This window comes from Alligator mississippiensis, chromosome 6 (genome assembly GCF_030867095.1).
Source record: "Alligator mississippiensis isolate rAllMis1 chromosome 6, rAllMis1, whole genome shotgun sequence".
Taxonomy (NCBI): domain Eukaryota; kingdom Metazoa; phylum Chordata; order Crocodylia; family Alligatoridae; genus Alligator; species Alligator mississippiensis.
The window spans coordinates 13,265,468-13,291,353 of NC_081829.1; the positions used below are offsets into that span (position 1 = coordinate 13,265,468).

At 48.3% G+C, this 25,886-nt stretch overlaps 1 protein-coding gene across 3 annotated transcripts in view; it reads right to left on the reverse strand.

The window, feature by feature from the left end:
- Positions 1 to 1,101: 1,101 nt before the first annotated feature.
- NKAIN1 (sodium/potassium transporting ATPase interacting 1) overlaps positions 1,102 to 25,886 on the reverse strand; it is a 225,884-nt gene continuing 201,099 nt past the window's right edge. For all 3 annotated transcript variants that reach the window (XM_019488897.2, XM_019488890.2, XM_014605006.3), the window contains one exon: positions 1,102 to 8,583. In XM_019488897.2, the coding sequence (XP_019344442.1) occupies positions 8,574 to 8,583 (10 nt within the window). In that variant the 3' untranslated portion in view covers positions 1,102 to 8,573. The remainder of the gene's footprint in view (positions 8,584 to 25,886) is intronic.

Consider the following 25,886-nt stretch of genomic DNA (forward strand, 5'->3'; position numbering starts at 1 on the left):
ACTGGTATAAGTGATCAGAAGCCACCTAAAATCTGTAACGCAAAATAACTTCAGTGCACATAAACTGATTTCAAAATATCCAAAACCAGTTTAAGATAAATCTGGTTGGATGTAGTATCAGACTTAACTGATTCAGGGTAAATTGGTTTATTGAACTTCTGTCCCAGATCCCCTCCAGATTCAAGCTAACACACTAACGCCAGCATCCCAGGATGCTTTGTATTGCTCCTGTGAACCCTCCCTTGCAGGGTGGGTAGGCTAGCCTTGTCCCAATTTGCCTTCTCCAGCCAAGCAGGGAGGCCTGCTCTAGTGCCCCCCAGCTTCTGGCCTGGCCTACTGAAGGCATGTGGCTGTATTTCTGGAATCAAAAATGAATGTCTGTTCACTTGCTTATTGATTCCAACTATGCAGCTTAGACTAACCTGCAAAGATTGAATCGATTCAGCCTTGGGTTTTTTGACTGCCTGTACTTAGCCACAGAGTCTAAGTCCCCTGCAGTAGCAACAATTACTACATAGGATATGGCCCGTGGCCCATATTTTGCCCACCCCTTTTGTAATCTCTGTAGGAATGTAGGTTCACTGACCTTTCCATTGCAGACATCCTTTCTCTTGATTCTCAGAAGCATTTGCTTATATAACCATGATCCAGGGAAGACTTTAAGCCTATGATTCTTATGGGGCTTCTTTTAACATTGGCTTTCATGGGGGTATTCCAAGCACTTTAAGTTAAGTACATAGTTAAATGCTTCTAAAAATCCTTTAAGCTATAATTTCTCAAATTTCCTGCAGCTGGACCACTGGGAGTTGACACCATTGATTTCTGAAGAAGTTGGTCTTTGTTTAGCGAGGTGGGGAATGATTCAGATCTAAATACTACAGAGGACAAAATTACCTGGGCTGACACACAACAGGGAAAGGCAATAAATTGGCTATGGCAGCTTGAAGTTCCAGGAGGTGATTACAAGTCTCTTTTTAGTCTCTTTAAAAAGAACCAGTCAATGACACAGGACAAAAAGATGGATGAGCCCTTCCTTAAAAGCCCATCTTTAGCTCAGCAGTAAGAGAATGCAGCATTTTCTTAAAGGAAAAAAAAAAAGCAAAAAACCCAACATTTTTTAATCGATTCAACTGCACAAGAAATGAAAATACACAAAACCAAAACAGCCATTGGATGAAACTTCTTCGACTTTTATAATTACAGAATAGAAAAGAAATCCTCATTTCACATTACAAATACAGTCTTATAAAAACAAACCAACTGAAAAAAGATCTCAAAGCACCAGTGCCTATATCTGTCAAGTTTAAAAAGAGGGAGAAGGGAGCGGGCTTTCTTTCTACCAAATTTTAAATGACAACAGATTTTTCTTCTTCAGATAAATCCTCACATGGATGGTAAATCAGGTAGGAGGCTGAGTTCTGTTCTTTTTATAGGTTTACACTGAAACCTGGAATAATGCTTCCTCCATGTTTTAGTCCATTTCTTAAGCAGGGAATAAAACCATTGATCTTGGCTGTACCATGTGCCAAGAGTACAGGGCTCTTGCCCTCGATTAGGGTGCAGTCTTGGTCTCCTGTTAGCAGATCAGTGGTGAGATAACCGGATTCATGTCCTCTTCTGCATCAGGTGGTTTCTAATCCAGCCAGTCCTCCATGAAGTTTCTATGTAGCTGCTGATGTAGGAGAAGGCCACATCCCTACTTCAAGTCCCAATGTAGCACAGTGTCTGAGCCAAACTTTAAACTCGAGCTCTCTGTGAGCATATGAAGATCTGCTTTGGCTCCTCAGTGTGGGGAGTTAAGCATGCACTTAAACTCCCAATTCAGAAATGCACATATTTCATTTGAATGATGTGCTTCACATGAATTTAATGTGAAGCCTGTGTTAAGTGCTGTCTGCCATGCCAGCAGGGCTCTCCCGAACTGGAGCCTAGTGGCAAGATCCACAGAGGTCCTGAGGTACCCCAATAGGACTCAGACACCTACACATCAGTGTGGACCTGGTCCCCAGTGCTCTGCTCAGTCTCAGGGTAGGTCTGGGGGAAAGAAAGAAATGAACAATGCAGCAGAAGCACAGCTGCAAGGCCAAGGAGGCTGAATGTGCCTATTGCTGCCCCTGAGGGCTTGGTCACCTCACTCTGTATTTGGCTTGTTGGAGGCCGGGGGGTATGTATTGCAGTCTAAGCATCTGGGTGCCTTTCCCTGGCATCACAGGGAGGTGGGTCCCTGGAAAAGGCTTCATTCATTTATTAGAAAACAGCTGTTTTGACTCAGAATTATTGCCTGAAAAGGTTTGAACTCTGCTGGGTGGGAGGGGCAGGTCCCCCGTCCTACTGCGGCAAGGGGCTGGCAGTGCGGAGAGAAGGTTCAGAGCCAGCTCTTGCCTTGCTGCGCTGCATGACAGGCCAGGCCTTGCCAGCACCTAGAGGGAACCAGAGCATCTCTCTGTGTCCAGCAGTCTCACCTTTGTTGCAGCTGGAGGTGAAGTTACACTTAGGCCATACTAAGGGCACTTAAAATATGAGCGTCTGATCAATGAAGCTTGTTAACTCAGGCTAAGTGCCCTCTGAGAGTCTCAAAATTATGCCACTTCAGGCAAGGGTTAATTCTGGGCCTTGCTACCTAGCTTCTGTTAGGGTAACTTCAGTCTGCTCCAGAGAGACAAACCAGCAATCTGCAGTACTCCAGCATCCCAGGATGCAGCACTCCCAGTCCCCTTCCCGACTTCCCCAGAGCAGGAATAAACTAGCCGAGGTGTCCTGGCTTCTAGCCATGCCTCTGCTTGCCAGCCCCATAGTGGCAAGGGAAGAAACAGGATTGACCCTTAATGCGCAACTGTTCACAGCACTTTCTCATTTTAACACTGCTTAACACTCCCCAGATTTAGTATGCTCTAAGTGTAATGTGTAACTTCACCCTTGGCTGTTTCCTTCTCTGGGAAGAGGAATATCACCCCAGCCAAGCCATTCTGTTTCTTTAGCCCTGCCACTGCTATGCAGCTAGCCATTGCACAAATAATAAATAAAACCTCTGACAACAGGCTCTTTCCACATTTCCCCTTCCTCCCCACCCCTCATCTGGCTCTGCAGTGCAACACCCTACGCTAATACTGTCACAGTGAGTCCTACCAGCTGGAGGGAGGCAAGAAGCAGTGGCTTCAGGGGAAGCTTTCTGTACCACTCAGTGGATCTGGGAATGGGTGGTTAAGCTGGACGGAAGGACATTTCTTTTGCTCTGGGAGATGCACCAGGATCCAGCATGGGTTGTTGGGCAATTTGCATCAGCTTCAGGGTTTTTTTTACAGGAAGCCATTTGCTGCAAATTGTCTTTCCTCATATGGCAGCGAGATCCAGGCAGGAGTTTCCACCAAAAGCTGGGAGCAGAACTGAGCTGTCCTGTCAGTGTTTCCCAGCCCCTGCCTGGGTATGGGTAGGACTTAGAGCTGTGTGCCTGTGCAGTGAGAGCCCCTACCACTTCATCTGCCCTTCCCCTTGCCTTTCCCGCATGGTTTGTCTTTTGGCTGTAGCCTCTGGACACCCATGGCTGGGCAGGTGCCAGCAGGGACTGGTGACTGCTCAGCACCTGGTTGAATTGGCACAGCTGCTTGAGTCATGGGACTTGCACTTTCATGAAAGAAAGTCCTTGGATTTACAAAGAAAAAGAATGGTTAAGGAAGCTGGGCTTGTTTTGGACAGATGCTTCTTGAAATGGAAACTGTGCCGGGGAGGGAAGTGGGACAGGACTGAGGGCTGCTGGCAATGTTTCCAGAAGAATAATGAATAGCAAAGGTGTGCCATGTATCCCTTCTCTGTTCCCAGGTGGCTCCCAGCTCTCTCCAATCCCTGCTCATCAGCACTGACTTCAGATCTGGGCCTGGGCTGCAGACACCTGTAGGCACTTCCCAGGCAGTGGCTTCCCCCTGGGGAACCCTGCCTGTGACCTAGAAGAAATTGTGCCATGGGCTGCTTCACTGGAGCTCTTCCCTAGTGCGACTTGGAAGGAGCACTTGGAGTGAGCCTCCTGGAGGGATGCTGTGTCATACAGCTTTTCCCGATCATTTGCAAAGAGCCTCTGACTTGTTCTCTGTTGTTGAGAAACAGGACGAGGAAATCCCTTTCCCTGCCGACTAAAGACCTGGTTCTGTTAGCCCCTGGCATGGAGGTCTTGGTACAGCTGCAGGGATGGGTTGCTTTCCATGTAGGAAAAAGAGATTTCCTTGCATTTGTCCTGAAATGAACTTGATTTTTCTGGCTGTATCAATTACTTTCCTGTTCAACATCCCCAGGTCAGCCTGGCTCTGCTTACTGGGGTGCCCTGATCCTTCTCAGACTTACTGCTGAACCTGCCATGAGTCACCCATGGGGACAGTGTACCTGGGCTTTTTTGTGAATTGCCTCACATGCCTGGCCAGGAGTTGCGAGGGATGTGTCCTTACACCTCTACATCCTCCGTGAACAGAGAACACAGAGCAGCAGGTATGGGGCTGCTTGTCTGCTGCCCACACGGTGAGCAGGCACTGAGCTGCAGGTGCTGGCAGAGCAGAGCGGAGGAAGCTGGCTCTGCTTGGTAAAGAATCAGTGCAGCTTCCTCCCTTGCCCTGGAGGAAAGGGGAAGCATACAACAAACAGTGGCTGACTGAGCCACATGTCACCCCCTGCCCTGCCCTTACACCTGCCTTTGCCTGCAGTTGTGGTTGTTTTGGTGCAAGCACCACTTCAGGACCCAGAGCTTGCAGGTCTGGGCTCTGTGCCTATCAGTTGCCTTGCACACTGCCAGCACCAGGGGCCCTGCAGAAACAACAGTTGTTTCTTGTCTTAGCTTTTCAGTGGCCTGGCGATATCTGGAATGCAGAGATATTTCCGCGGTGAATTTTAAATCTGGGCAAATCTGGGGCCTGACCTGCATGGCAGGGTCTCTCTTAAGCGGGTTGAGTATAGTCCGCTCAAATGTTTGTAACATTTTCAGCACCCCATGCTGTTACAACAGTGCCTCTGTGCAGGCAGGAGGACTTCAGGCTCAGTTTTTTCCTTTCTAAGCCCTTGGTTTTGGCTTTCCAGTAATGCAGCTCTAAAAAACCAAAAATCACGCCTTGGGAAACTTAATTAATGCAAAAGGGTCTCAGTCTTGGAGAAGGAGCACGTTAAAAAGAAATCAAATGTAATTCTCTTTCCATCCAGGCTGACCTCAGCGGTGTTCGGAAGACAGCTGTGTGAATAATAGATTTTAAAGTCTGGTCACTGAACTGAGGGGGGAAAAAATTCAGTTCAGGCTGACCCCCATTTTTTTTTTCAAGTTTCTTCCCCTGCACCCCCCCCCCTTTGTTTTGGACTGGAAACTCTTTGCCAAATTCAAGCTGAATTCGGGAATAATTTCAGTGCCCCTGAAACTGCATGTTTCAGCAAATTTATTATTCATTGAAAAAAAGTTTGCAGAGCTCTACTGAAAAGAATAAATTTATACTAAGGATTGCAGCTGGTGAGTGGAAAGACGTAACGCCAGCTTCTGTTCCACCTAATAGAGGCCCATGTGAATTTAGGCACTGAAGTGAGATTATCTTCCATGCTGTTCAAGTCTCTGAATATCCATCAGTGCATCTACTTTTGTAACACGCCATTGTCTGACCCTGAAGACTGAGTCACAAAAAAGCAGCAAGGAGGAGGAGGACCTGCCCACCTCTTGTATTAATATTATTTCAAGGACTTGAGCAGGGTGGAACAGAATTGCGCTTAGTTGCCTAAGTTTGCTTACTTACCTAATAGGTGGAAGAGAAATTGGCCCACAGTTTTGGCACAATCAGTTCACTGAGCATGACAGATTCGTTGCTGGTATGTGACACTCCAGAGAAAACTCCCTCATTTGTTATTTCCCTGTCAACTTGGGGAAGCATCTGTGCAGGAGCTGCTGCGGCAGGATGGAGAACATTAGTGTGGATAGATGGAGCAGGTCAGAGCACAAGGAAGGGCATCTTAGACAACAAAGAGGGAAGAACACCTGAGCCCAGTCTCTGGTACCGCCGTGTGGAATGACAGCTCCTAGTTCTGCTAGCGTGGACACAGCCTTGGTGATGAGGACTAGGCAGTGATTACAAAAGGCACCAGCCCTCTTTTCTTCCTTTCATAACAGTGACAAGATGGAGAAGGGTGATTATGCACCAAGGATGCCCAGTTGTGGGAGCCACCACGCCGTTCTTGCTGCATTAGAAAAGCACCACTGCTGGGAAGCAGCCCCTGCTGTGGCACCAACAGCCAGTGCACAGGACAGGATGGATGCTGCAGGCTTATCTTTACTGCTGACTTAATGAAGCCATTTGCTTCTCCACTGACACCTGCCCTTATGTTCTGAGTCTCCCACTAGCATTTTATTCACCAGTATCTCGTACATGGTGCCTTTTAGCTGTGCAACTCAAATCACTTTCCTAAGCTGGGTGATTGCTCCAGTCCCTGACATGCCACAAGGAGGTAAGGCACTGAGGGAAGAAGCAACCCCTCAGCTATAAGATCCCTTGTGTCTGGTCTCCACTTAGCAGACTGCATGGTTTCTAGGCTCGCTTCACCTCTTCCCTGCTTGTATTCTGCCCCTGACTTCTGCACCTCCCTACTCCTTCTACTAAACTCTTCACACAGAAGGGATCTGAGCTTCTCCAGAGTTCGGGGTTCTTTGGATCTGGGATTCTGGTTTGACAATTAACTATGACATCCTGATCAGCTCCATGTGCAGGGACTCTAATTCTGGAGTAAAAGTACCTTTGTATACCCAGTAGAACAAGGCTCACTTATTCTTGAATAAGTGTATATACACATGGGATTAAGCAGGAATCAAGGACAACTCCATCTATAGACAAACCCTGCCTGTCCCATGGGTTTGTAATTTCAACACAGAAAGCCAGGTTACCCTTGGAGACAGACAAGCCATCTCCCTACTACAGGGCATCTATGCCTACTGGCAGTGAGATACACTGGCTGCAGCAGGGTGGGAGGTGCACTGGCTGTGTTGTCCATGAATATACAGGGGACTTCATGATTGTCCATCCAGCACCTTTCCTAAGCATCCAGCATCTCATGCACTCACCTCATACTGTGCAAAAGGCCCAGCGGCATTGGCTAAAGGCACAGCATTGACCTTGGTTTCTTCACTACTATGATGGTTATCATTACTGTAACACAGGCAGGGCTGGGGTGTGGGTTGTTTTGTTCTGTTTGGAATTTCCTCCTTCTTTGGAAAAAAAAAGACGTTATCCTTGGATGGAGAGACTGCGCTGGGTAAAATTATATTCAGGCACTTAAAATAAAAACATTCATTATACTATTTTAAAAAGCCCTAAATAGCTGTATAGGAAGCAGCTCTTCAGTACTGCCAGACTCAAGTATTCAAAAAACCATGTGTTAAGTCCCCCAAGATCATGAGACTGGCTTAAAAATCATATGAAGTTTGTTTTCTTTAAATAAAATGATAGTTTTGGGGTTCTTTCTTTGCCAGCTGCTTTATGAGACAGCAGATCATGCTCACTTCATGCTTCCAAGCTTTTTATCTACCACCCAGAGGATTAGAAACATCTTTCTTTTTTTTTTTTCCTCCTTTTTTTAATGGGAGCTGAGATTTTCCAGCAATCTCTTGATTACAGAAGCTGGAATATTAAGACACTAACCAAACATCCCAATATTTGTGATACAGTTGTGAGAATTGGCAACACTGTAGCTGCTGGCTGTGTTTTGGGGTTGCAAGCCACGTGGTGGCCGTTTTGAGAAAGTGAGGAGCAATTAGCTCATCCAGCTGGCCAACTGCTTGGCAGCGTGTAGTTTTGTCCCCAGTACCAAGTTCATTAAGTGCAGAATAATTGGCTGCCGAGCCCCCATACATTTCCTTTCCAACTGGTACTCATCTAAACTGAAAAGGGTCACGCTAATCACATACAAACGCGGCAGAAATAAAAAAGAAGAAAATAGTCATTTGAGATCCTACCTACCCTCATCTTGCAGGTTTCACTCTGCCTTAGTCCCAGATACTTGATGCATTAATTTCTATTTCATGCTAGCTACTGAAACTCCCCTTTCGTACTGCAAAGCCATTGCACCAGGGGTTCAGAACAGAACAGCTGACATAACCTTTCAGTTGGATGACAAAGGACTCCTATCAGGACGCTGCTGAATAAAGCTCTTCCTTGGAACAAACCTTCTCACCATCCGCCTGGAAATACTATTGTCCAGCTCCTGTCCTCACCTTGGAGTTAAAGCTACCGGTGGTATTTGAACGCTGGCCAGCAGGTGGAGTTGTTGTACCTCTTTTGGTCCCTCAAGCTGGGTGGGATGGTTTGTGGGACACGCAGGTGTGCGTGTGTTCGTGTGTGTCTTTTTCTGGTGTCACAGCAAGTGCCTGAAAACTGTGTGACTGCCCAGAAGGAACAGAAAAGGAAACCAAGATGAACCCAGGGTGCTGGCTCAGTGCAGTCCTCGGGCTGCGCTCATCTTCCGCGGAGTCTCGTTGTTGCTTTCAGAACAGTTCGCTGTCATTTGGGGCATCCTGCCACCTCATGCTCCCACGAAGGTCCAAGAGGGGGCAGATTCCAGGAGATGAGGAGTTACCCGGACCTAGGTGAACAAACCACAGGTGCAGCGTTAGAGAAATGTCCAGGACTGCCACTGATGCCCCTAGAGACGTCCTAACCAGACAGGGCTCCAGGGGCTCTTAGTGTTTGACATGGACCAGGGGTGAGGTCCCCGACCAGATGAGCTGGGGAACTAAGCAGACCCACAGGTCTGAGCTCTTCTCCCTTACTGACATGGGAAAGGCCCCACTGCTGCTTAGACCTCAGTAACACCTCAACAGCCCCATGCAGTATTGGTGCAAGAACACAGCTTGAGACAGTCTCTGCCCCAAAGAGCTTCTGTCCCAAGCAGATAAGGCAGGGAAAGGGTAGAGGGATAGGTCACTGTGAGACCTATCCCATTCCTTCCCTGGATCTGGGAGAGTCACAGCCAAGGACACAAGGTGCAGTTGCCTGGCTGCTGCTGCTCATGTGAGGGCTGCTCCCAGCTCCATCCTATGCGCTGCCTACTGCCAAACCAATTCCTTGAACAAATAGGCTAGAGCCTCCGGGGCTACACAGGCCAGCTGTAGTCCATGTCTGTGGATTAAGAGCCAGGGATGCTTCGCTGCAGCAGAGTGGGACTTGGTACCAGAGCAGAGACTTCTACCATCTGCGCAAAAGGAGGGGCTCTGTTAGCAGGGGGCAGAAGCAGGCAGTTATTCTCTATGTGATGCACACATTTCAAGTGTGTTGCACAAGTTACTTGAGCTTGTCATTCCTGTCCTTTGACTGTCCCTTGTGCCACTTAATCTGCAGCTGCTGGATCCACACACATCACTCTGGGGCCTGGCACAAGGTGAAATGAGTTTGTGAGGGAAGACGCACACAGTCAGCTCTTGAGTAAATCAAAGAGTTTGAGCAAACTGGTATGGGAGAATGGGAAGAGCTGTTTCTCTGTAAGCTGTGTCAAGATGAAGGGTATATTACATCACGGACAGCCATATTGCTGACAAGTACTATCTGCGTGAGGTGGCACAGCATGTGGGTATCTCCACTCTGGGCTGGGCTAGAGCTGAACTCAACACAACATGGCACCAGCTTCCAGCAGATTCCTAGCAATGGAACAAGGAATCAAGGTCATAAAACTGTAACCTGCTCCTGGAAGATGCACAGATCTCTGCAGAGGCCCAGGGCTTCTACTCTGGATACAGATACACCCTGCCAGCATCCAAGCCCCTCACAGACTTTCCCATTACACAAGCCTGGGAGGAGATGGATAGAAGTGCTATTATCTCCATTTTACAGAAGTCTGGCTATGTCTACATGTGCAATTAGTGCACCTTAAGGTTACTGCACATTAGAATAAGGTGCAATAAACTGTGCCCAGGAATACTGTCTACACGTTCACCCACATCAGGAGCAAATTTGCTCCCAACAGGAGCAGTTGAGTCCAGGGCTGCTCCTGCCCCTTTGCCCTACTCTGCCTCCCTGCAGCAGCCAGGGGGAGCTCCAGGCTCCCCCAGTGGCAGAGGGCATGGGGGTCAGGCCTGGGCTCCGGGCAGCAGTGGGGGGTGGGGAGCTGTCCCAGAGTAGGGCATAGCTCCCAGCCATGTGGAGCTCAGGATCCTGGCTGAGCAACGCTGGCTTGGGGAGAACTGGAGGGGTGAGCAGTAGGGCTGTGCAAAACGACAAGTTTTTGTTTCAACTTCCATTTCACCGTTTCGACAGGACAGTGTTTTGTTTCGAGTTTCATTTAATTTAGAAACCACTGTTCCGCTTCATTTCATGGAAACCATTTCGCTGTTTCAACACTGTTTCAATGTTTTGGCCATAGGCTATAATGGGGGAAGCATGAAACTGCGTATAACTTTGTCATTTCCTGTCTGCTTCAGATGAAACTTGCGGAGGTAGTAGCCCCTTCTGAGGCCATGAAGCCTGCCAAGTTTCAAGGAGATAGGTATAGGGGGTTCTGGGAAATTCCACCTCAAAGTCTTGAAAGCAAAACTCATGTTGTGTGCGTGTTAAGGCACAGTGGGGTGAAAACTGCAGGGATGGTGACCCCTGCTGAGGCCACAAAGCCTACCAAGTTTCAAGGAGATAGGTGCAAGGGTTTCTGGGAAACTGCACCTCAAACTGTTCAGAGCAAAAATTGTGTCACTTGTAAGTGTGAAGGCACAAAGACCGCTCAGTTCAAACAATGCTTTTTATGCTGTTTGTCCATCTCTCCCAGAGCACTGGGATTGGAAGGGACCTCAGGGCAAGATCACAGTCACTGGCCAGCTACAGATGTCAATGTCAGAGCAGCCCTTCCCCGCTCTTCCCCTCCCTCTCCTTCATTTCTCTTTAGCTGCAAGCAAGCTCAGCTTTGAAACTCGAAATGTTTCAAGACTTTTGAAATGTTTCGAGTGTCCTCATTTTGTTTTGAGGCTGTTTTGAAGCCTTTCGTTTTGTGATTGCACTGTTTTGAGTTCGAAATGAGTTGAAACAGCATCAAAATGAAACAGCTGGCAAAATTTTGCACAGCCCTAGTAAGCAGCGCTGGGACCAGGAGGAGCCACAGGGAAGGTAAGCAGTGCTGGGACTGGGGGGAGTCATGTGGGTTAAGCAGCACCAGAACTGGGAGGAGCCACAGGGAGGTAAGCTAGTGGTCCTGGTGCTGCTTACCACCCTATGACTCCCCCAGTCCTGGCACTGCTTACCCCCTGCAGTTCCCCCTAGTCCCAGCACTTCTCAACCCCCGGCTTCCCCCAGGCACAGGCAGGGAGTGGGAGCTGACTCAGGCATACTGCATGTGCAATGGCAGGGCTTAGGGCATGGGGAAGCTCTCTGTGCCTGGCCTGGTGCTGCAGGGACAGAGACCTCCCTGTCCCCACAGCAAAAAAACAGGGGAGAGCTCATGGCACTGCTATCACTTGGCCATGGGGCATCGTCCCAAGCCAGTGCTTCTGAGTTGGGGCTGTGATCCCAAGCTCCACACCAGAGCTGTGGACACCCCCTGTCCCCACCTCCTCTCCCCTCCCCGTGGCCCCCTGCTGCCAAGGTGATCAGGAGCAAATTGCTCCCAGTTAGTGTCTACATGTGCACTACCATGCAGTAGTTAATGCACAGCTAATCTAGTACCTGTATTTCTTGGTACTAGCAAACTGCCCATTAGCTTAATTTACTTCACAGAAAGTACCATTCATGTGTCGATGGTGATGCTTTATTGTGCATTAGATTAATTCTGCAGCATCCTGCTCCAGGCTTTGGCTGCAGAACAACTTTGTTTGCTCCATTTTTTATTATGGCTTTACCTGCCTGGAAACAGGTACTGTCGGCGCTTTGATAAATGGACTGAAAGGTCATCTCATCGTACGCTCACTCCTGTCACTGCCTTTGGCTCTGACCATGAAATGCTGTCCTGTAACTTCTTACAGCAAATTCCACCATGAATCACAACAGATATCCCTACGCTGCCCACAACAGCAGGGCAGTGTGTGTGTGCATGTGTTAAGGGGACTGCTTCTTTCTGCATGCAGGCATGAAGATCATGAAATATAATAGATGTGTCTCAAGAAACATACATATCTTCTCCCCCAGCCCACGCCAACACACACTCAAATGCAGATTGCACATGAGTCACTCAGAACAGTCTCATACCTACTAGTCCCAGACACTGTTGGACTAGTGTTGGACAAGACAACACCCATGCAGCCGCCCTTCACATACATATACACAGAGACATGTGTTACACAGATGCACATCTACAACACAGCTCAAGGGGGGGAAATTACTTCTGTTAGAACAAGGGGGTGGTACAGCCGAACTACACGCATGAGTTCAGCTCCCAATGTATGGTGCTTCTTGAAAACCTGTCCTGTGTAGGTCCTGTGCCTGCTGGCATGAGAAGACTGGTGAGCTGGGGCTGGGGGTTTGTGAGTGAGTGAGTTGGTGAGTAGGTGGGGCTGTATGCATGCATGAAGAATGCTCACAGTGGGGCCGTAAGAGGCTCAGTCAGCTCAGGGGAGAAGCAAAGCAAGTGCTTGTCTGGCACCCGGGACAGACTGCTCCTCTATTTCACACTCCAGGCACCACTGATGAACCCCAGAATATGCAGCAGAGAAGCTACTGGTTTCTAGGAGGGCAGGAACAGGACAAGCAGGCACTGCAGGGTCCGAGACTGCTGATCAGGTCACATGTGCCACCCTGCTGGCCCCTCAGGAGCTGCTACAGATGGGCCCTGACTGAGGGACAGGATAATTCCTGGGAGTCATTGTGGGAAAAGGCCTGAGGATAGGAGGAGCGAGGGCAGGATGGACAAGGCAGCAGGGCAAAGGTGGTATCTTTATTTCTCTGAGGCTCTGGTTGGAAACCCTCCTGCACTGCGCCTTTAATCCAATTACAGCTAATTGGTAACTACATAAGAAGCTTTAATTTCACAGGCTATTAAGGTAGCCTCTGTTTGCCTGCGGGTTCTCCCCAGATTCATTTTGCCTTAATAATCCATGGGGACTCAATTTGCCAGACCTGCTCAGCAGAAAGTGAATTAAGTGAGGATCGTAACTTTCATGTGTTGCATCTGCCCAGGGAACCACAATACTCTCGTTAAAGCGACAGGCGCATCACAACCACGGCCCCCAGCTCCTCCGCCTGTTCTTCCATACTGCTGGGAACACCCCAGGGAGCCAGACTGCAGCAGCTGCCACAGCATTGCAAGATGCACATAAGAGGATCAGGGCCTAGTGCTTTGCAGAGCAGGGTTATAAGACCAACCCTCTCCCCAGGAAATATGTTTTTCAAGGTACAGTCACGGGATACCAGTTTGCTTGTCCGCTGCAGCTGCCCTTTGTTCTGGGCATTATCTAATATACTGAATGTACTCACAGGATGGTAAACTATACCCCTAGGAAGCTCACCAAATGCAGGATGGTGACAAGGCACAGCACTCCCTCTTGGAGCAGCATCTGCTCCAAGAGGCATGTGCAGCCCTCAGAGTTTGGAGTTATCAAATCTAAAGCTTTAAAGTGCCAGTGTGTCACCCCTGGAGGGGTCACAAAGGATGTCCCATCCCATCCATCGCTGCAGCTTTGCAAAGCCAAGTGGGGCATTAATGAGGGGTGAAGCTTGGCTTCCCTAGAAGCATCAGGGCTTGGCTAAAGCTAAAGGCAAGAAGCCAGATGGGTTGGATCAATGCTATGATCCACAGCAGGGAGCGGGACAGATTAAAAAGACTGGATGGATGGTCTCATCCAATGTGGCAGGAGTTGGGATATAATACAGGATATGACAGGCAAGACCCCAGCTGCATGCTCTCAGCTCCAGTCACTGTCTGGCCAATCTCCTTCACCATCCAGACTGGCCGTGACCATTGCTCCCTCCTGAGATTTTTCACCCTGCCCCTCATAGACTCATAGACATTAGGGGCTAGGAGGGACCTCGCAAGATCATCAAGTCCAGCTCCATGCCATAGGCAGGAAATCTGCTGGGGTCAAATGATCCCAGCAAGATAACCATCCAAACACCTTTTCAACGAGTCCAGAGTGGGTGCTGTTTTTTCCTTATGTCCAGTCTAAATCGGCCTTTCAGAAGTTTGTGGCTGTTAGACCTTGTTATCCCTTGGGCAGCCCTGGTGGACAACTGTTCTCCCAGGTCCTGGTGCGTTCCCCCCACCCCTTATATAATTATAGGCTACCACCAAGTCCCCCTTCAGCCTTCTCTTCTCCAGGCTGAACAGTCCCATGTCCCTCAGCCTCTCCTCATAAGGTTTGCTCTCTTGGCCTTTGACCATGCGGGTGGCTCTCCTCTTGACTCTCTCAAGCTTGTCCACATCCCTCCTGAAGTGGGGGTCCCAAAACTGGATTCAGTACCCCAGCTGTGGCCTCACTAAGGCAGAATACAGTAGGAGGATGACGTCCCTGGTTTTGCTTGAGATGCATCGGTGGATGCAAGCCAGAGTTTGGTTTGCTTTACCAGCTATAGCATCACATTGGTGGTTCATAGACATTTTGTGGTCAATCAAGGCCCCCAAGTCCCTTTCAGCTGTGATTCTAGCGAGCGTAGCACTGCCAAGCCTGTGAGTTTGATGCTGACTTTTCTTCCCAAGGTAGAGCATCCTGCACTTCTCTGCATTAAATGCCATCAGGTTTTGGTCACCCCACCCTGTGAGCCAGTTCAGGTCAGCCTGTATCTCAAACCTGTCCTCCAGTGTGACCGTTTTCCCCCATAGTTAACTGTTGTCTGTGAACTTTGCCAGCCCACACCTCATGCCCGAATTCAGATCATTAATGAAGATGTTGAAGAGTACTGGCCCAAGTACTGAGCCCTGAGAAACACCACCAGTCACCTCGTGCCATGTTGATTTTCTCCCATTAACTAATACACATTGGGTCTGGCCCCGGAGCCAGTTCCCCAGCCATTGAACCATGAGATGATCGAGGCCACGGTCCCTCCAGTTTAGCCATGAGGACATTGTGAGAGACCAAGTCAAAGGCCTTCTTGAAATCCAGATATATGACATCAACCTCATCTCCCTTGTCCAGGCAATGCATCACCTGGTCATAGAAGAAGATGAGGTTGGTCAGGCAAGACCTTCCAGCAACAGAGCCAGGTTGGCTGGCACTCAGAAAGTTGCCTTCCATTAGCCTGTTGCTGATGAAGCCCTTGATGATTTTCTCCAGGATCTTTCCAGGGACAGATGTCAGACTGATTGGTCTGTAATTCCCTGGGTCTTCCTTCCTTCCTTTCTTGAAGATTGGGACCACACTGGCTCTTTTCCAGTGCTCTGGTACCTCTCGTGAGCACCACGAGTTCTCATATATCTTCACCATAGGGCATGCTATGATGTCCACCAGCTCCTTCAGGACTCTCGGGTGCATTTCATCCAGGCCCACAGACTTGTGGATGTTGAGCCTCTCAAGATGTTCCCTCACTTGATCCATGTCAATTGAGAGCCCATCTTCTGCCCCCTGGATGCTTTGTGTCCTACCTGACAGGGTGACCCCTTGGGATGGGTGGAAGATCGATGCAAAGTAATCGTTTAGGAGATTGGCCTCCTGTGAGTCTTAGAGAGGAGCCACCCCTGAGAAGTGGCTGACACAGCCACATCCCAGACACAGACACACTGAAGGAGAAGAGCTGCCTCTACATAGAAAAAGAGACAGCACTTCCACAGACCTCCTTTACTGCTGCAGCTTCCTGCCCACTTGGGCTCCCAGTGGGGAACTCCCGGAGGCCTCAGGATGCCTGAATTATCTAGTGCAGCATTTCTCAACCTGTGGGTTGTGACCCAAAAGTGGGTCACAAGAACATATGAAAGGGTTGTGAATAAACTTTAAAAATGGATTCTCCTTTAAAGGAGAAAAACATGGGAAATGGTGGCTTTTTCCTTGCAGGCTGGCAGATTTCCAGCCCATGAGGGGCTGCTTGAGCTCCCCCCTATCCCACACATGGAGAGCCTGGGGTGGGATGCAGCAGGTCGGGAGTAAGGTGCATTGGGTCAGGGCTGGCCATCAGTGTTTACAAATGGGTTCTGGGTCCCCCCACCTTGCCCCCTCCCAAAAATTTCTTGTTGGAAATTTTTCAGGGATTTTATTTTCTTATTGTCACTTTGAATCAAAAAAATCTTCTGTTTTTGGCAGAGGTGTAACAAGCAGGTTCTGGTCACCGTTCTTGTGCTCCTTCTAAATTGGTGCCTGAGGCTGGTACCCTGCTTGTCCACTGCTAGTTACACCACTGATTTTCAGTTTTCATCCCCTTTTTCTTTTATTCCTCCCATTTTCCTCGCTACTAACAGGAGGGGGTGGTGGGGGGGATAAGAAAGGGGAAAAGCCCCTAGAAGAGGACATCTTTATTTGGAAACCACTGAAAGATGATGATCATTTCTAGCTATTTTTGTCTGGAAAAAAAATATCTTGGGCTTGTTTTGGTTTTTGGTCGAAAACACTTTGTAACAAGAAATGTCTGTCACTGAATTATTCAGCTAATGTTTCCCTATAAGACCGACTAACAATTCCTCAATATCTGCCTACAGGTTTCAAATAAAGTATTTGCAAATCCCCTATAAAATTCACCCTGGTGCCAGGGGGAACTGTGGAGCAGTCTTCCTCACATGATTGAGAAAAGTATCTTTAGGTAGCCCCACATAGAACATGTAAATCTTTTTTTTATATGTGCATGAATGGCTGCTCCAAGTAATGGGTTTATATTAGGCTGACAATGCTATTGCTAATAGGGTTGGTTTGTCAGTGCAAGCAGTAAGTGCCCTTGCTTTGAATTCTCGGGGCTGCGTGCCCCATACCTGTTGTTAGCCCAAGCAGTACTGGTTTGCCCTGCAGCTTCTCTTAGCCTAAAAGCACCCAAGCCATGCTCAGCTCCATGCAGTTCAGAGCCCGACTGACAGAAAAAGGCAGCTTTGTCTCCCATGTGTGTGTCACTCACTCTGGAGCTCAGCATCCCAGAGAACAGCAGGTCCCTGCATAAAGCATGTGCATTGAAGATGCCACTTGAACTACGCCCTGCTGGCTCTGCTGTTTTGGTCTGGTGTCAGTCAGGGCACAGGAGGGATGGGCTAGGAGATCTGCTGGTGCGCAGAGAGCAAATGAAGCCAACCCGCTCCCTCCAGTGCTCTGCCCAGCACGGTCTGCCTGAACAAAGGCACTTCCCAGAGATCAAAGGCAGAATGAAACTGCGTCTCCACCGGCGCTCAGATTTATGGAGACTCCAGTTGCACTGCCCTGTCTCCTAACTAGATTATAAATGGGAATTAATGATTTTATTATAGTGTAAGGTTCCTCTCTATTACAGAAAGGATACTGTACTCACTATCTTCCATGCAGCGTGAATGTAAAATAGGAATCATTCAACTGCATCAAAGGCACCCGGGATCCCTCATTAAGCCTCTCCCATTTATTTGTGTTACACATTTGTTGTATCTAGCTATTTACATATGAATATGGACTCTTGGGGGCAGGTCAAATGATGCTGAACCTAGGAGGAGTATGCCTCAGTGGTGACAGTAGAGGCCTGGGAGGTGAGACTGCTGGATTTTATTCCTGACTCCATCCTTGCCTCCTCGGGCAAGTCACCTCTCTTCTCTTGTCTTAATTTCCCTGGTGTGACATGAGGCTTATGATTGGGTCAGAGGGGGGACCTGTGGTTCTCTGGCCTACACTGTGCCATGACACTGCCATCTCCCATCAATGGGAAATCTGCTTGGTAACTGAAGGCAGGATATTTCTTGGTGCTACCAGACCCCTCTGGGCATATGGGAGAAGAGGCTGTGGCTGTTCGATGTGCTGAGCAACGTGCTCATTGCTGGGCATATCAGACAGAGCTAGGATGTTCAACTATTAGCAAGCACATTTTGGAAGGAAACTTCTGCATCAGTTGCTGGCTCTCAGGGGCTAGAAGACTCCCTGCAGCAGCTCTCCCCACAGCCACTTACTGTGGAAAACTGGGAATACTGGGTTAGACGGAGCAATAGTCTAATCCAGAGTGGCAATGCCTGTGCTGCACTGACTGACGTGGGGAGACGGCAGCGGCTCTGGCTGAGAGGCTACATCTGAGATGCTTCTTTGAAACCAGGCCACATCCTCAGTGCCCTCTGGAGACCACAGAGACATCTGCATCAGGACTCCATCACACCAAGAGGGCAGAAGCTGGATTGTCTGTGGTTTTGGGGAAGACCTGAAGCTCTGGAGGATTAGGGAACTTGGTGAATGGAGAGGGTGGGCACAACAGGCTGATACCTTCAGAGGAACATCACCTTCAGATAACCTAGATTGGAAATAAGCCTTTAAACACCCTCTACAAGTCAGTAGGACTGGAAGTACATAGCAACATAACCTGCCAGGAATTAAAGAGTTAAACCCACTGCACCCTATTCTTCTGGAGTTGCTTTTTATTGGTCAGCTTAGCACTAGAGATGGGCCAGATTCTGCTCACAGATTCTGCTCACGCTGGTGTCAATCTGGAGGAACTCTTTTGATTTCAGTGGACTCGCTCTGCTCTGACACTCATGTCCCCTCCCAGAAGAAACTGGCTCTGTGTCTCCAGGAAGGGTCCTCACAGAGCCCGCACTGAGTCATACATTGTTCAGGACGTGCCACAGAGCTGGTTTAGTGCTAATTCATATCATGTAGAGGACACTTTGTAAACTCTATGGATTTTCTCTTCATGGAGCTGTTTGCTGGCTGCCCTGATCAATCATGTTCACTAACTAAGCACGCAGTCGATGTTTAAAAGCATGGACTTGTTGATAAGTGAGTGCGCAGGGACTCGGGCGATACAAGTTTCTACTCCCAGCTCTGCCACTGACTCCATCTATGACCTTGGGCAAGTCACTTCTCCTCCGTAGGATCATAACCCCATCTATAGCAGCAGGCTGACTCTTGCTAGAGGCAGGCCATGAGTCTTCAGGCACCTACATGTACCAGGGTTGGGAGAAAAGGTTAGGATAGAGTAGGGTCCTTTGATCCAGCCAAATTTCTGCTTTAGGACTGAGCTGTATGTGGGGAAGGAGGTCAGAGACCAGCTGCTAGGGCATTGCTGAGGCAGAAGGAGCCTGACTCAGCTGTCTTTCTGCGTCTCTCGAAGGGCCTGTGTGATGTGATCTTCTATGAGCGTGGAGGTATTCTCTCCACATTGTCCTGAGGAACAATAGCAGAATCATTTCTGGCTGTTACTAGGGAGCTACAGGAGGCTGCGTCTCCCAAGCTGCAGCTTGGAGCAAGTGACTCATGGCTCAGCATCCACCTCAGGGGTGTGACTTCTGCAGGAAATGAAGAGAAATGCCTCTCAGCCTGATCACTCAAGGCAGGTCTATTCGGATTAAATGAGCTTGAACTGACATTGCTGTCGGGATGATGGAAGTCAGACATGTCCTGCTGTAAATAATACAAGGGGTAATTATGTGTCAGGAAATTAATGTGCTCGTTGATCAGAACACAAGGCAGCCATGGGCATGCAAAACCCAACTGCTCTGTGACATGGTTCCTGGCTGGCGAGCCAGGTCAGGGACCACAGCACAGGGACAAAGGCATGCTCAGGGGGGTCTTTTATGATGCGCCTGGAAGGAATGTCTCACAAAATCTTGGCTTCTCTCTGATTCTGCTTCAGGCAAGGCTGCAATGGCTTCAAAACCAGTGTCTAATTGGAACAGGTTCCACACTTACAGGGACTCGTGCGCCAGTTCCAGTCTCTTCTGTTTCTGGTGCTACTTTCATGACCACAGTATCTGAGTACCTGAGGTCATAGGCTGGCCTAGGTCATTTATGGAATGAGTTTGGGGGTTTCAGTCTGGATTCTTGCAGATGTGTAATCTCTTGGTGCTCTCCCTGTCCCTCCCCTTTGCTCCCTGGACCCCACATATTTCTCTCCCCACTTTTTCTTCTTCCAGTGTCCAAGCCAGTAATAAACATACTGCAGCACAAGCAGGAAGCCTGTGGAGCTGCCAGGATAAGAGGGCATGAGAGGCAGTTTGGTTTGGTAGAACAAGATGGATCATTTAATTAGAAATGACTTCTTCAAAATATCTCATTAAAATACAAGCATGCCTGCCTGAGTCTCCAGCCTGCTCCACTGCAGGTGCAAGCAGCCTGGCTTGTCATTGGTTAGACTGCTCTGTTGAGGAGCATGCCCTGGAAACCTGGAAATTCAGAAGCCTAGCTGGTTTTGTGCAGGCCAGAGCATAAACCCAGAGCTATCCCCAGGTTTGCTGTCTCTCGGGTGGGCTCCTTGGCATGGAGTACACTGGCTACACAGTCTAATTCTCAGGTCTAGTGCCTGGTGAGCTGGAGCATGGGATGCACTGCTTGCTGGTGCTCTAGGGCTTGCTGCAGGGGCAGTCCAGACATGCCTTCCAGTCCCTACAGCCAAGTTTGTTCTCTCCTTTAACCCAGTGGTGCTCTCACTGGAGTGTGTGCATCCATCAGATAAACCGGAGCTTGGTTAATGAGCCAATCACTGGGGCAGTTTGGCCGGTGTGGGTGAGGCAGCCAGGTTTAGAAACTGGGTCCTCACCCCCTGAGCAAGTATCAGGTCAAAACATCAGTGCTCTGCCAGGTCTTTGGTGTTGGACTGAAATGCGGCATGAAGCCAGGGCGGGCAGGCAGGGAGCAGCAGCTTTGGGTCTAGCCATGCCCTTGGTAGAGGGGGAAGGAGGGGGAAGGGTGTTCATTCCAGATTAGGCCTGTCAGACGGAGACAGCCAGTGCTGTCAAATCCTGCAGCACTGCAATAATTACTGTTATTAATACACAGCTGATGGCAAAGCGGTGTCTGTTCTGACTGGGGGCTTGGGGGATCTGCTGCGGAGTTACGGAACTCATAAAAAAGACTTAGTTACCAAACCCAACCCCCCCAAGCCTCACCAGATGTTAGACTCCTCAGCAGGCCCTTTGACAGCTGGAGGGGAAAGCTTGCTGGGCTAAGCAGCAGTCACGACATACCTATTCTTCCCCTGGAATTGCAGGCTTGTGTGCTGGCAGGGACAGTGGTGTCTGCTGATGCATGACATTTTTTCTCATATGTTAGTGTGTGTAGATTTTCCAGCTGAAACAGGGTCTGTGTTAAACATCTGCCTGGTATTCTTAAGCAAGGGGAGGGAAAAATTTGACTGCAATCTCCCAGTGGCTTGTTTGGCACTGGCTGCTGCCCTTCCGCTGGGGATGTAGTCAGCTGCCCATGCCATCACTGCCCAGTTCAGCCCTGGGATTAAGGGAACCCCTGTATGTGACAGCAGGCAGCAAGGACTGGGTTAGCCAGAAAGAAGAGCAGGGCTGGTCTGTGTCCAGTAGCCTCTGCAAAGAATCCCCTGTCTATTATACAGCAGCAGACACCACTAGTAAGTAAATCCGCGGAAAAGAGAACAGCTGAGTTCAGATATTGCTGGTGTCTAAGAGCTAGCTCAGCATCAATCAACCGGGTTTACAGCCCGCTCCGATTTGTTTGGTTGGAACTTTGATAAAGGCAAGAAAGTACAAAAAGAAATAAGCTGGGAACAACATATTACTAATAATGGCTGGCAGTAAAAAGTGGCAGGCCTAACAAGCCAGCAGACTGGGGAGACTGTTATTAGGTCCTTGTGTTTGGCTTGCAGACTTGCAAGCATTTCATTTAGCACAAGAGGTGCTGTTTTATGTTAGAGGAATAAATCTGCTCCCTGGGTGAGACACAGAGGACATGTTTGTGCTTTATTCTGGAAAAAAATGTCAGGAGGTTGTTGGGGGTTTTTGTTTGGGAGGGGGGAGGAGGGGGGCTGGAAAAAGGCCCAGTCAGCCTGTCTGGCTAGGAAGTGTCACAAATACGAGAGATTATTAATGTGGGTGAGGCTTGTGTCTTAATATTGAGGATGGCAATAAAAGAGCTTGAGGGAAAATAGAAGCAAGAAAGGGAGGTTGGCTTGGTCTTATGATTAAGGCATTGGAGATGCAGGTCCACTTCTTGCCACAGGTTTCTCAGGTGACCTTGGCAAGACACCTCATCTCCCTGGGCCAGATTCACTGTTGAGCTAGGCAGCAGCATAACTAGGAGTGGGTGAGCATGGCACTAGCCCTGGGTGCTGACTCAGAGGGGATGGAAGATTGACAGTTGTCGCCACTGCCAGCCTGGTCACCAGCAGCTGCAGCAGCCCAGCTGCCACTGCTGCCCAGGGCACGAGAACTATTTGTTCTTGGTAGTCTCCGGTTCTAGGGCTCCTCTGTAACATCTAGGCTGCTGTAAAGGACTGGAGGGCAGGTGTAAGACTCCCCAGTACAGACACTCTCCAAACAGCGGGCACAGCCCACAGAAACAGGAGTTGGGGTAGACTAGAAGAGGGATGGGACTGATGGGGCATGGCCAGGGCAACCCTGCAGTATGCCTCAGGGAATTCAGAACTGGCATAGCCTCAGCAGCCTCTGGATGGGAGTAGGTGCAGTTGTCACTCAACTCCAGTGTCTCTGTACAATGGGGATGATAATGTTTGTCTGCCTCCCCAGAATACAGTGAGGCTAAATCTATTCATGCATGCGAGTCACAGAACAGGCATGAATTCTTAGCCCAAAGCCCACCAGTGGTCTATAGAGTATGCTTTCCAGTTGAGAAGCCCAAGCCAGGCCATAACACCAGAGCGCAGAACCCACTAGCCTGATGAGAAAACACCTCTCACTCTAACGGTGATATTATTCTCAAGAAACTCAGCACAGATGAAGTCAGGCATGCCACAGGCAGAACAATGCATCTAGTTTTCTCTCGAACTCCCATCTGCTTTTCCGCTGTCTGGGTACCACATGCATCATTTCCAAAGGTCAGTGCCACTCACATTAACATGCAATTCGATTTCATTATGTCTTCAAAAAACTAATTAGAACTTAGGAGCCCAAGCCTTGCAGTTCACGGGGAGACGTGTCGGGACTTAACTGAGGGCCACGTCACCTGGGGCTGTAGGAAATGTCAGGAAATCAAGTGAGGAGCTCATGCTTCTACAGGCCCTACCAGACTCAGATCTGCACAGTCACATCATCTGTCAGGACTTGTTGCGGAGGGATCACAGAGCCCTGGTTCTCCATACTCGCTAAAGAGGATCGGAAGGCAATATTAGGTAGAAATAAAGATCAGACAGCACCTGGGGTGAGGGCCAGGGTAAAACCCATGACATGGCTGTGTGTGTCTCATTCACACTACATCTATCTTGAGCCTTACTAAAAGAGAGAGGATTAATGGTGGGAGCGACTGAAGCAAGGCCATAAAGAGCTAACGAAGCATTGTGCAAAGCTGGTGCTTCTCAAGCAAAAGCAGCTACACTTGAGTCCCATTTGTAGTCATGGGGTCAGGAGACTGGGAGTGTCCATTGGGTGGAAGGAAGTGCTGAGGGCCTGGCTATTAAAGCTCACGTGGCACTTTGCTCAAGAGCGGTGATGTTAACTGGGGGTTCGGGTTAAACCCAATGCAATATATTCCATCCTGTCTAATAGCAATGGTAGCATTTGGGGGGAGGAGGGTCATTCATTAATTATCTCCTGCCCCATGGCGACTGGGGTATTATTCCCTATGAAGCACCTGTCACAGGGAACACGAGTCAGAGCTTGGATCCACCCGCAGGCCCTTTGGTGCAAAGGGTGGCAGGAGAACAGGTTTCTAGTTCCAGTTTTGTTGCTGATGTTTTATGATAGATAAATTGCTCATGTTTTTCTTGAGCCCAGTTTCCCTGTAGGAGACATGGTGATAATACTTAGCTACTCCATAGGGTCTGAGTGTGTGATTCAGTTCAGTAATGTTTGTGAGGCACTTTGAGGTCTGCAAATAGAAGGTACTACAGAATCACAGTGTTCTTTTATCAGGATTTACCTGATATACAGCATAATCCCTTAGATCTCAGCACCTCCCTAGATTCCCTAGATTCTCCCCTCCTGTTTCAAATGAAAACAGTACGCGGGAGTCCTGTTATTTGCATAGACATTTTTCCCAACTAAATTATGCAAATAAGCATACAAAAAAGTAGAAATAATAATAATAAAAAATAGCCTGGAAACAGGCAGCATAATTCCCCATGATAATGTGGTACTTCAGGTCGCTCTGCATGCTTCTTGTCAGCCCTTAAAGTCTTACTGGCAAATAAATAAAAATTATGACAATTACTGTTCAATCTCATCTTATGCCCCATTGTACCTTTTACACTTGACCACATGGCTACAACCTACACCCCTGAATAATGAAAAGAAAGCCCCACACATAACAAGTCAGTTCTCTCTCTCAGATATGCTGCTGAAAGTATGATCTAATGTGGCCTATCTGGCAGTTAACGGCAGGAAATATGTTAACATTTTCCTCAAAAACTCAAATGTGCTTATTATTTTTCTAAACTACACCAAAAAGCCATGTGTAATCATTCACCAGGTTACAACAATGTTTAATAATTGAAACATGATAGATTGCCTTTTGCAAGTGGAAATCTCTGTGCACTGCTCAATCTTTGCATTATATGATCAAATGATTGCTGGCTTTTCTTTTTCTCATTTCAGTTTATGCAATAACCTGAAGTATGCTAAAAGCTGATATGCAAACAACTGGGTGAAATTTAATTGAGTAGCTGGCAATTGTTTTTGTCTTAGGAAAGTAAAATAACCAAACTACATGAATAACCAGTTTGCAATAAAGAAGAATTTACTGTATTCTTCTTCACTTCCTGTCCCACACGGTAGTGTTACCATTAAATATCTTACAGGTGCCAAACCAGAAGTAGCTCATTGGCAGGCAAAATGATTTCCTATTTTTATATTTCAGCTTTGTGCTATGCCTCATACACATGAAGTGCATTCCTTGCTCCAAGGAACCTAAAGTTAAAAGCAATGACATACCAGAGTCAAGACAGCCTGGGGAAATGCAAAGTTGGAAATAACTATTTTTTCCTCTCATTATTATTAAAAACTCACTTTTTGCCACTGATGCATATGGAATACTAGATATAGTACATGCAGCATTGGATCCTTTGCCAGGAAAGCCCCGATGTAAATGTATTATTAATAATGGCTGTAACCTCAGGCCATTAGAGTGACAGTATGGTATGAACAACATGTCATAAAAGTATGTCTAGGTCTGGCCAGCCAAGACTTGGTACATTATTTCCAGCTTCAGAGCAGACCTAGGTATTTGAACGAATGGGCCTCTGATTCTGGTTTCAGTGAGAGAAGCAACTCGATTAAGTTAGTAGGATGACCGCAGTGCAAAACTGGAATAACAGGGAGAATGAGGCGCACACTATGCTGATGTGTGGGCAAGGCATTGGATAATCAGCCCCTCCAAGGTCAGCCCCTCCAGCAGGCCAAGTCAGCCAAGGGTTCCCTAAAGCTGAGGAGGGTAGGAAGGGTGCCTTAGTGGTTAAGGCTCTGGGTTGAGTCAGGAGGACTGCATGGCATTTCCTTTGGTGAGTGACTTACAGCGAGATCCGATAAACTACTTCATACATATAAGATGCTGAGTTGGTGGCTCACGCAGCACACAAGGAAGGTTGGGCACTTCAGAAAGGCAATGCCGAAAGCCCTCATGTTGAGTGATGAGACTCCTACGACTATCCCGTGGGTGCAGCAAGCACCTACATTTGTTCTTTCAAAGAGTTGAGCAGGGCTCTCTGTTTTTATATTAAAAGCAGCCAGTGGAAGAGGTGAAAGTGCCAGCAGCCACTTTTGTACAATAACTTGGTGGCTAAAACACTTATCAGGCAGTGGCAAAAGTAGGTGCTACATCCTCTGCAGGCTGAGGGGGTTTGCATCCATGTCTCCTGTTTCCAAGGGACTGCCCTAACCACTAAACTATGGATTATGCTGGGGGAAGGTAGCTTACCAAATATCTTCCACCCCTCCACTTGTGCAGAAAGGTGTCTAGGAGCCAGGAGGCCAGGAAGAGAGAGCAC